Genomic DNA, 12,588 nt, shown 5'->3' with positions numbered 1-12,588 from the left:
CTGCTTAAGATTAGTAACAAAATGTTATTTGTAAACAATTATTAATATTGTTTCCGTTTTCAATTTCAAAGTAAAGAAATACAACACTCTCAGTTGCAAGCGCAAAGAAAATAAACTTTTCTTGCAACAAAGAAAAATTGTTGGACCTTTGCGTCTCTTCTGTTGTCACCACCGCGCCGGGTGAGGTTTTGATTTCAAACCATTTGTGACATCTACCGCGGCTCTTGGTGAGCAGCAAGTTTCTGACAATAGGTAAGAATATGCAATTCGCCGCAGCTTACTTTGATTTGACTTTCATGGCAGAATTCAGAAATAAACAGTATTTTTTAACTGCCGTACTTTTGTTGTTCCATGGCAGTGGAGTAGTGAAATTCTGTCGATCAGCAATCTGAACCATGCCAAAATGCAAATGTGTTTTTAGTGACGTCTTACAAAAACGGTTTCGTGACTTTAGGCCTGGAAGAAAGAAAACTCCGAGGCAGAATGTCAATTTACGCCATTTTTTTAAAGTAAGAGACCAAGCTTCACAACCGTATAATATTAGGAGCATAGTGAATAAATATTAGAATATTAAGACATTTGCCTACAATGAGGCCTATTATTAGTTATACGGAAAAGATGTAAAATTATTTTACAGGGGTGTCTGATCTACAAGCTCACCGAACTACCAGTAAGCACAAAACGTGTGTCTTCGTCTAAAGTTAACAACATTTTGCAATCTAAAAATGCCTTCTTTTTTAAAGTTTGTCATTTGGTAACCCTAAAGTCGTTGCCGTATATTCTTTTAAAATTCTTTGAAATACAGTCTAAATAATGCACAGGATAAGCAATACAAAAGTATTCTGGCCACTGAAAGAAAAGCAGCAAACTGTTGCTGCGAACACACGCTCTGCGTGCTTGATGCAAATCAACTCCCACACACTTCGAAAAGCCGGAGCGGAAGGCTTTCTGCTACCCCTAAAATCTGCAAATGGACCGGTCCTTTCCTTCACACCCGCTCCCCGTCTCCCCTCGTTTGGGTATCTTCTCGTGAGCGGTGAGCTGTATATATACCGTTTAATTGAATTAAATTAGAATTTTTGGATAAATTGGAATTATGCAGACCCTTTATATTGTTAATATATTTGTGTATGTTTATGTATGGGTGGTGAGAGGCGGTACTACATAAGGTTGAAACAGAGAAAAAATCTTCTTGTACCCTTGAATTTTTGGAAACTTTGCCTTGAAAACTGGGAATTATACTTGAATTTTATCATGGCCCTAGAGTGGCCATCCTGTCAAGTTAATTTTGTTTTCTCGTGTTGTCATGCTGATGGGATGGGTATATTCTGGTTCTCTTGTGCCCAGAGATATATACAGAGACAGTCTGCAGGACTGCATCTGAAACTTTTCAGAGGTGCAGTTGATCCAGACTTCATCTTCATAGACAATAATGCACATCTGGCCCGACCCTGTGGCCGAGCGGTTAGCACATCGCGCTGCGACGCCAAGGGTCCCGGGTTCGAATCCTGGTCGGGCTTGGTTGTTTGTGAATGTCCATTCATCAATTTCATCCTTTCATCACTCATCCTCATCTTCGCAAATTAGCCAAGAGGCACAAAATGCGAAGTAAAATAAACTAAATCAATCAATCAATCAATAATGCACATCTGCATCGAGGCAACGAATTTGATGTTTTTCTCGATGGAGAAGATATACACCACCTGGACTGACCAGCAAAGTCAGAGAACGTGAACCTTATTGAGCATGCCTGAGATGCATTAGTGATAGAGTTCCAACCCGTCAACTACCAGCAGAGCATTTTAACCACCTCATTGCTGCTAAGTTTGCATGTTCATTGGGAGTCACCATATCTCATATTAACCACCCTGTTGTTGAAGTGAGTTTCCAGTTTTGTTCATTTTTGTCAATTTCTGCCTATGCAGAACAGTTGTTACTTTGATGTTTTGTGTTCTGTTGTATACCAGAGCTCTTTTGTTTTAAGTTTTGCCATTCTAACCTTTCAGTAATTACAAGTTTTCTCATATTTTAATTACACTGGTCTACAAAATTCAACTTTGTAAAATTTTCGATCAACAAAATGGGTTATCCCCATGTATTTCGACCTGCTGAACACGAATCTGGCATTGGTTTTTCCACAGCACCCTCAGTTTTTGTGTAAAATGTACTATTCGCTATGTAATGCTATTAGGTTTCTATGATGCTCAAACAGATTTTGTCTCTAAATACTAATATATCAACACAAAAGTCCATAAAATGATAGTGAAATATTTTTCATACATACCTAGATTACTTTTGGACGTTTGCTGCGCCTCTTATGGGTGCAGTAGTGTCCAACAGTAGTCAGCCATCATACTTGTTGCACATTGCCCCTGATAGCATTGCTCCAATGTTGATATGGTCTGATGAAATCGTTCCCAATGTTCATCGGAGACTTGTCCAAGAGCACCAGCAGGAAAAGAATTCAAGTGTGAGTGGAGAACGTGCATTTTTAAAGACATGTTACAACCGAGATTACGGTAAGACTGTAGTAGTTCGTTGACAAACACATCACTATTGTCTGCTCTCTTGTTTCCAAAAAATCAGAACACAGTTTTTTGAAAGAATTCCAGCAGTCCAGTTCAAGAGGGCTCAAAGCTGTGACAAAATCAGGATCGTGAAGAAGCCGTCTAATTTGAGGGCCAACGAACACACCAGCTTTCACTTTGGCTTCACTCAAAACAGGGAATTTCTGACGTAAGTACATAAAACCAGGTCCATCTTTGTCCATTGCAACAATGAATGACTTCATAAGTCCAAGTTTTATGTGAAGTGGTGGTAACAAAATGTCTTTCAAGTTCACCAATGGAACGTTTGCTACGTTCTTGCAACCAGGTTCCATTTGTGTACGGGCAGGCCAAATCCTTGTGTTGTGGTGACTTTTTCGATCACGGCTATCCCACTCACAAAGGAAACAGAAATGCTTTGTATACCCAGATTGTAATCCTGTAAGTATCCCAATTACTTTAAAGTCAGCACAGATTTGCCACTTGTGGATGTTATATTGAACTTTATTCAACAAAAGTTCCATACTGCTGTATGTTTCCTTCATTTTAGTGGCATAAGCTATGGGAATAGGAGGATAAACATTGCTATTGTGCAGGAGTACCGCTGTGAGGCTAGTTTTGGAGGCATCAACGAATAGTCGCCATTCCACTGGTATATGTTTCAGTCCCATAGCATTAAATAGACCATTCACATCATTGCAGTAACAGAGTGAGTCTTCCATGACAAAGAATGGTGTGAAGGCAGCCTGACGATTTCGAAAGAAACAAACCCTAGCATCTTTCTGTAGTAAATTCTACTGTTTCAGACACGAACCCAGAAGTTCAGCTTGTGCCTTAGAAAGATTGAGGTCCCTAACAAGATCATTCAAATCGTTTTGTGTCGGGAGATGTGGCGTCATTTTCGTAATCGAAATCTGAGCTTTCATTCTCCGTGTCTGTATTAGCATCGACCTGGGTTTCATCTTCCAATGACCATGTCTCTGGAGGAACGGGGACAGGTAAGGAGGAACTGTGCACTACGGGTCGAATAGCTGACTTGATGTTGGGATACTTGATCTTCTTTCTATCCTTGCCCTTCATCCTTGCTATTTTAATCATGCAGAAATAGCAATCATCTACGTGATTAGTTGGCTCCCTCCATACCATCGGGATAGCAAAAGGCATTGCAACTTTACCTTTGTTCTTCATCCAACCATTCAGACGAGACGAACAGTTCACACAGACAATATATGGTGCCCATTTTCGATCCTGATCATCTAACTTGCACCCGAAATAAAGATCATACAATTTCTTAAGTACGGGTGTCACATGTCGTCTGCATGATTTAATAGTGTACTCCCCGCAGATGTAGCAAAAGTTATTTGGATGATTTAAACATTCCCGTGACATTGTACAAACACTAACACAACTGAACCAATAAAAAATAGACAACGAAACACTCAGCACAAGGTATATTTACATCGCACTAATCACACTCGTCAATGAACAGTCAAACAAAGGAAGCATTTCCTCACGACTGAGAACATGGTGTTCAGAAACAATAGACAATGAGTCAGATGCACTGTTGCCATGTTGTGTACAATCAATACGCCTTGCACGAAGCTCTTTCAAGGTACTCTGTACCAATTCTCCGGCTCATATCACATTTCTCATGTAAGTTAAACATTTGTCGAGTAAAGGAAAAGGAGGGGGGGTTGGCTGATCCTGTGAGCCTAAGACTCCAGTGCATTCGTTTCGAGCCTGCAGTATTAAACAGTACCAGTTGGGGGAACTTAACATGCGGGAACAAACGACACAATCCTCCTGTCAAGCGTAATATGTATGTATAGCATTGCTTATTATAACAATTCTTATATAATGAAATATTTTTAAAACTGTGGGTGCTACACAGAAACTAATAACATTTTCGTGCTTAGGGGGTCAAAATACGTAAGAAACACCCATTTCTATTCTTGAAAATTATTCATTGTTGACCAGTGTTATGCCTAACTTTTATTCATGAGAGTACGTTTTGGGAGGAGTCCTAGCTTGCTAGTCAACCATCACTAATAAATCTCATAATCAAAATTACTCAATAATTATTATTGTTATATGAATAAGTTAAAAGATTGTGTAAGAGGAAAGACATTCATTATGCATAGTTTATTTCTAGTTAACATTGTCAAAATTTGTACAAAACATCTATTCTACTAAAGAAACTAATGTCAGAATAACTAGAGAAGTGTAATATTTATGGAATAACTAAAATATTGTTCATGGTCGACATGGTAAATGCAGTTTTAGTATTGCACAGGTGACATTCCACATTGCAAATTAATTTGTTAAGGCATCTGGGATAGAGATGGTAGTGCATCAATGCTTTTTCTATCATCTGGTAGTACCGGAGGGTGGAAATTGGCAGATTGGGCTGTCTGCTGTGTTGTGGAATTTTTCGTGTTCGTAGGACAGGTGATAGGTACATGCTGTCTGGGAATTTTTTAAGTATGGGGTGCTAGGTCAGGTGTGCTTATCTGAATTTATCATTGGTTTCTGCTGGATGAAAGCACCCATTTCTTTGATGACGATAACCATGAGGGAACTAGTTGGGTGAAGTATGGAGGAGATGGAATGGTTTGTGGCATTAGAGGTGTTATGGAAGGCCTGATCTTGATGACACTTTTTTTTCTCCATCATTTAAGTTCTCTCTGATTCATTCTTGTACTGTACAGATGGCCCTGCCAATGTAGTGGTTATGGCATTGGCATGTGGTCTTGTAGATACCAGTGGATGTGAGTTTTGGTAGGTAATATCCCTTTTAAGTTCAGTAGGGCTCTTCCAATCTGGGATATTGGTTTGTGTGCAAGTCTGATGTTGAATGGTTTTAGTGCCTTGGATATTTTGGATGCAAATTTGGGTTTTGGGTCATCTCTGCATTGTGAGTGTTGGAACTGGGCTTCAGTTTTTGCACAACACATTGATAGCTGGTGTTCAGTGTATCTATTGTTCAATCCTATCTCTTTGATGTGCTCTTTCGTCTTGAAGGGCATCTACCATGGAAATGTGTGAATACTCTTTGAGGCTGTTGTTTAGGCAGTAATATATATACGTAGCTTGTCATTGTGGGCAGTGAGTTTCAAGAGGGGCTATTTTCTGTCAGGTGTACACTGGACTGATTGAAACCATCCACTATGATTCTTACAGGTGTTCCTGTTTGTGAGTTTCTGGTATGACATATGCACATAGAAGTCTAGCGTGAGTGTTAACTTTCACTTTTTTTTTAAAGAGGGCACTCTTCTCCATGACTCTTCTTGTAATCATGAAATATTTCAATCAAAGTAAATCTGTTGAGGTGATATGTATATCCAAGCTGCAAGCTTGTGGCAGGCACAATAACCTAATGAAAGACTGTGTTCAACAGAATGTATGTTTATACAGTATCAGAATGTCATTGAATTATGTATTTGAATTCATCCAAATGTTTTGAGTAAAATGTTTTTTGTTTTTTTTTAATGTAGGTATTCAGGTAATTTATGTAAAATATGTATAGTGTGTCCAACCCTGCTCAAGAGTGTTTCAAGGAAATTGATGACATCATATGTGACATGGTATTTTCTGTCATATTTAATAGTGACATTTTACCCCTGCAGCTAGTTCTTTTATGGATGAGGTTGCATGTTCCAAATTTCTGATATTACCATATGCTATATGTTGTAGTTCAATCTTTTTACAGGCTGAAAATATAATGACACTGGAGTTGGATATGCCTATTCAGACAACACTTGTGTATGATACACCAAAGGTTGCACCAAAAGTTCAAGCAGCTTTAGATGCTGCGCTATGTACTGTTGAACGAGATGTTGACATTGATGCAAGTTCTGCAGTGTTAAACTCAGGTGGAAAATTAAAATCTAGTCGACGTGAAAAATGCAAAGTGAAAAATAGGTGCGTATAGAATAGAACACCAGCTTGTATTCATTGCTGGCTGTTCATTTTCGAAGTCTTTATCGCATTACACCTAGCTTCTGTGTTGGTGATCGTTTTCTTTATTCCCAAGCATTTGTGGTGTTGGATTTTGCCTTGCATGCTCTTGCACCTCTTCTTGTTAACCATTACCTATATAATACAATTAATTATAATACACATAATTAACAATCCTGGAAGATCAAGTGTTTTTAGCCAGGGTGCTCCCCCTTAGTTGGCTAATTCCCATATAATGTCAAGTACTAGTTTTCTACCCTTGCTTGTTACTTCTGTAAAATATTGCCCAGGAACCACGGCAAGAACATATGATTTGATGAATAAATGGCTGTACTCAGGTTGTAATGAATTGGCGACTTCCGTGGTGATCACAGTGTGCTCCAACACAAGGGGTCCCAGGTTCAAATTGCAGCCTGGGCATGGGTGGTCTTTGTGAGCGTGTCATCATCAATTTCATCATATCCACCAACACACTTCGTCACAGACTCTCTGGATTTACTAAACACTAAATTTGTGCTTTTGCTTTTTTTTTAAATCATTGGCTGGTGAAGTTGAATAATAGGAGAAATTCAATGCATTATTATTATTATAATTAACAGTGGAACCTCTAGTTTAGGTTTATCTGCGAACAAAGGTGGAAATCTCAAAATTTAAAATGAGATTAATTGTGTGATATTTTACTGTTTGGATTGTGTAGAGGGGGGAAAAGTTTAAAATACAGAAACATAAAATCAGGATTCAACTGTATCGTAATTGAAAATGAAACTTGTAAAAAAGGCTTTTATTTAATCTGTAAATAAGTGCAAGTAATGCAAAGTAGGTTATCAGATTATCTACTGAGTGGAAATTAAATATGAATTATACAAAATTTTCTCCTTTGTCAAAGTAATGAAAACCAGAGACTACCTTTACATATTTTTGGAGTAGTGTTTTTGCTACTACCAAATACTAAAAAGTTTCTTCATCAAAGTTTGGGAAAAGTTCTCTTTCAAAAGCTGAAAATATATTTAAATTTTGTCTTTCTTCAGCAACCATTATAATCATGGAAACAGTCAAGTGTTTCTCATGTGTTCTGGTGTGCTTTGAATTTTAAGTACTGTTGCATCACTTTTGTCACTATTTTTGAATCACGACAATAATGATTAGATGCAACTCATGGATGCACAGCAAACCCATGCAAAGGTCAATACTTATAACAAACCTTAAGATTGGATATAGAATTCATAGTTATTCAGTGGTGTGTGTTTATATAAATGAACTTGCAAGATAGCAGCAGATATTTTTTTCATCCGTTAGATGACTGTTCTTCTGTCATTCATTGTTTTACATATTTTACATAATATCATATTCAGTTTCAAAATTAAATTACATGAACCTGGGAGATACTGATATGGTTAAATAATTAGTTAGCTCTTTATATCCAAACAGGAGAGTCCATAGAGAGCTTTGTGTGTTCGTATTTTTTTAAAATTAATGTTACATTGAATTTCATAAACCCAAGTTGACACTTGTGAAATAAGCTTATTCTTTATGCTTGAAATTATGGAAGAGAAGGGGGAAAGCTGCCTGTGCTAACATGGTATCTTTTTGTTCATAATTTGTTCCCAGGTAAGTGTGTGTTTTTCCTGAATGATCAACTTGCACAATATTGGAGGCAGATATGTTGCACTGATGTAAGAAATTTAGTTGCAAAAAAAGTATATATAAGTTGCATGTCTTGGTTATGGTTGTAATTGCAAGCTTAATTCATTCTTATCTACAGGTAGGGAAATCCTTATTGCATTCTTCATGGGAGATGTTTGTTTTGCATGTTTTTTGTTTTCTTTTTAATCCTTTAGTGAGAGCAGAATGGGTGGTCAAGCTGGCTGATTGATATCTGCAGTCACCCCTTCTGTTTCACCCCTGTTTTAGCATTGATAATGTCCATTTTAGGGAGCAAAATGTTAACCTGTATTACATATTTTTCGTATTTTTGTGTTATTACCTTGTCTTCTTCCTTTTTCCTCTGTTGTATACTTCACAATGTCTGTGTTATGCAAACAAAATATGGTCAATCCATAAACCATTTTGGAAATTTTTAATTTTTTTTTTTTTTGTATGATTTCTTCTGTGGTTAAAAACTGATAACATTAAAATTTTATCACATTGGGTATAGAAATGGTTGCCATGTTTCCATCATGGCATGTAGTGAATTTTGCACATACGTAAGATCATGCACAAAATTATTTATTTATTTATATGGGATAGGCTGATGTGAAATTTTGACCGATACTGATAAAGTACTGATAATAAAATTTACCAATACCGATAACCAATATTCTACCGATCTGATGTAAAATTCCAAATGGTTCTTGGAAGAACCTGAATGGATCATTGACCTTATAAATGTGTGTTTCAAGATGAGTGCAGTGCAAGAGAAGTTGCATATTTAGACATTTACTTCTTAAATAGTAGGGCATGGAGATTATCCATAAAAATTATCAGAAAATAGAATTTTGCACTAAATTATAAGATATTTTTAGATTTATCAGATCGGTAAACTAATTGGTAATTTTACTGATATGCCTATATCGGCTGACACTGATAAGAGTACCGATTAATCTGTCCCATCCCTATTATGTATTTTTTTTTCATAAATTGTCTAGCAGCCTGTGTGTTTGGTATGGATTGACCCAATGTGCGCATGTGTATTGTTTTATCATTTTGATTTTTAGTCTGTTTTTGTGCTGTGCATTACTTTGGATATATTTTCAGGAGACTGTTTATTTATTTGCCTTTAATGGATAATACTATCTCCAATTACAGAGAAGAGCTCATACACTGAAACACACAAGTTGTTGTTTGTGCAGTACCTAGTAGGATTAGTTTTGTTCTGATAATTTCAATGGCCAACAACCACCTTGAATGTTGTTGACATACTGCTGGGCTTTCTGAAGGTTTTCCACTACCATTATGTTGTCAAAATATGGTGACTTGCTGAACTCAGTGCTTGTAGTCATCCCAGCAGATAAAATAGCCGTGGCAACATACCTAGTGGCCATCGGCATAAATGGGATGCACTGGAAACTCACGAAACAGTGATGCAACTAATTCCATGGTAGAGAGATTGTGGCAGTGGCCACTGAAATTAATAGAACAGCAGTGATCACATTTTGGTAATGTGTGTGTCTCAATGCATTTTCTGTTTCTTAAACATAAAATTACTTATTTGAAACTGTTTAATAACACAGCATAGTGTGAGAGAAATATTACAAGATTTTTTTTGTTACTAACATTGATTGTAATACATCCTTTTTGTGTAGTAATCAACAGAATATATTTTGCATTTTAATATTTGCTCACTGTTGTACCTAACAAATTCGCTTTGGAGGGGATGGAAAGGAGCAGGATGTACAATGAAAGGTTTATCTCGTGCACATCAGCATTGAAATTAAATTCTAGTTATTGATTTGAAGAGGAATTTTTGTTTTATCAGCATTCTGTGTTGTTATAAAGACTTGACAATATATTGTTTTAATATGTAGAAACATAGTGCTTGTAATATGGGTACATTCCAAAGCATTTTTTTTTCTTTTCATTCATGCATGCAGGCAACTAAACAATGTAAGAATAGTTCTCACAAGGCAAAAGTACAATGATGCCAATGCATGGTGTTGGACATTGCCTTGAATATTATGAACAGTGGTTGTGAGAAACCACACAGTTGTGTGTGCAGTGTTCTTGTTGTAATATGTTTTTTTGTTGTTTCAGACCAAAGATAGCAAAAGATTTGCCCCAAAGAGCAAAGCCAGACAGCGCTGCATCAATCGTTTATCCCCAAGCAAGAGGCCTGGTTCCGAAGTAGCCTCAAACCAGAAATCTAATGTAGATGATGATGATGAAGCACAACAGCAACCTGCAAATTTAAATCCACTTGTAGAGACTAATGACGGTCATGGAAGACAAATTGTTGATGGTAATAATGGGGGAGAAGAACCTCCTCCAGATGAAAATAACAACAATAGAGTACCTTTAGATGGTTTTTTTGTTCTGGATGATGATGAGATGTTCAAATTCCTTGTTCAGTTGTTACTTCATTGTGCTATGGCTGTTGAATTTTCAGACTTGCCACTTTCTTTGCTTCCTCATCTTCTGTTTTGGGTGTTTGTGTTGAAGCATTTATGGGATGCTGTATTTGGGTAAATTTTTTATGTTCTCGCAAGTCATTTTAGAGCAACTCTCAGAAATTTGAAACTATTGTAAGACTGATAGAATTTTGGCTGTGTTAATAATTTATTTTTAGTTGTTGGATCTCTCGTGAGAGTGAATTTGTAGTAGCATTGAGTTCGTTGTATTTATTTTGCATGTGTAGGCCTTGATGGGAACAAACTCATGTTGTAATGGAACATTTGTGCTAGCATGAATGTACGTTTGATGCCACACATGTATTGGCCCCCATTGTGACCATGCTGTCACAAGTTTTGGCTGTGTTTATAATTAATTTCTTTTTAGTTGTGTTCAATCTGAGAGCAAATTTGTGAGAGTTTGAAGTTTGTTGTTATTCATTTATTTTCAATTTTGTCATCAGTTAATTCAGATGTAAAGTTTTTGTTTTTTCACCGTTTCATTTTTATGTTGCACTTGACTATTATAAGTAAAGGTACTATTAGCAGGAAAATTTTAAAGTGTAACAGTGATGGTAAAATAAAATGTGTCAAGTAAAATAATTTCCTATTATTCCATTCATTAAAATTTTAGGGATCAACAGAAAATTTGTGTATGTGTGTGCTTTTGAGTATTTTTGCAAACAAAAGTTACACGTGTGTATTCCACAATCTTCACAACTTTTATAGCATAAGTTCAAATGCACATGCAATTTAGATTTTACAGTGCAGTAGGGTGGTCCAGAAAAAGAAAACCTTTCATATGCCTGTTATTTATTTTTTTCCTCCTTCAAAAGAACTTTGCACCCAAAAATTTACATTGGTCGCTTAATGCTTATCAAAGTTTTAATATAAGTCCCATTCTTAATATAGACAACACACATGCAAACACACTGAACTTCTTTTCCTTCATTATTACTTTTCATAATACATAATCAACACACGTGTCCCACACTAAATCTACCAGTTTATAAACATGAGTTTATTGTTTTTTTGTAAGTTCATTAAGAAAATTAATATACAACTCAGTTTTTTGAACCCAAAATTTTATTTTAGGTGCAGAAAAGTCCCTATTTTTTTCTCCTTGTTTCAGTTTGGACAGAAATTTTAAGTCATTACTTTTTGATATCCTTGAGTGACCCCTAAAATTTTACACAAATGCTTTTTAGATTAAAATTAACTAAATTACCAACATGCCTCATTACTTTCTTAGCAATGAATGTTTACCATGTTATGGACCACCTTAACAGTGCAAATTATAGCTAGTTATTTATAGTGTCACTCTGCATTGAAACATTTTTTTTTCATTTCAGTTCCTTTCGCAGGTCAAATTTAGATAAAGTAAGATACTTTGCACAAAACTGTGAATGTGAATTTTGTGATAGAAAACATTCAGTTATCATTTTCAGAATAAAGTAATCCAAACATGTCTAATGCATTGCTTTTTTTTTCATTTGTACCCTATTTTATGCATTGGGGTTGCTTTCAATCCACAGCACAATAAAAGTGTTTCATGCAATCTAGTTAATAACTTAAGTTTTCTAGTTTTTTTTTTACCAGTTTACCTCAATCCATTACCAACAGAAGTGTAAATACAAGGTTTATACACATCTATGCTCATGCAATGCTGAGGTCACAGTACACTCATGCTCTGCTCTCAAGTCAGGGGGCTATCCACACTAGCGGTCAAGCTTCACTCCAGTCAAGGTACGATCATTGTCAGTCTGGTGTTTGTTTCTTGACAGAGTACACCAATTTTTCAGTATAAAGAACCTGCTAATTGATGCATAATATATTTTCAACGTTGAACTTAGCTGTTACAGCACTGGCGTTCAAAGAAAATGACAAAGAATTTCGATAGCAGTTAATGATTGATGTGGTTGATTTTTCTTCGCTTTTCTGCCAGTTTTGCTAATCGCTATGATGAAAATCAGTGGTGATAC

The 12,588-nt window shown here is 36.2% G+C and overlaps 1 protein-coding gene across 1 annotated transcript in view; it reads left to right on the top strand.

Moving 5' to 3' along the window:
• The window catches only part of LOC145984057 (kinesin-like protein KIF3B), a 69,651-nt gene extending 57,569 nt beyond the window's left edge, over positions 1-12,082 (top strand). The window contains exons 16-17 of the mRNA XM_083117424.1: positions 6,256-6,467; positions 10,254-12,082. Coding sequence (XP_082973550.1) covers positions 6,256-6,467; positions 10,254-10,347 — 306 coding nt within the window. The 3' untranslated portion in view covers positions 10,348-12,082. The remainder of the gene's footprint in view (positions 1-6,255; positions 6,468-10,253) is intronic.
• The last annotated feature ends 506 nt before the right edge of the window (positions 12,083-12,588 follow it).

Source organism: Lepisma saccharinum, chromosome 2 (genome assembly GCF_977018435.1).
Source record: "Lepisma saccharinum chromosome 2, izLepSacc3.1, whole genome shotgun sequence".
NCBI lineage: Eukaryota > Metazoa > Arthropoda > Insecta > Zygentoma > Lepismatidae > Lepisma > Lepisma saccharinum.
This window is presented reverse-complemented; position numbering and strand designations above follow the sequence as displayed.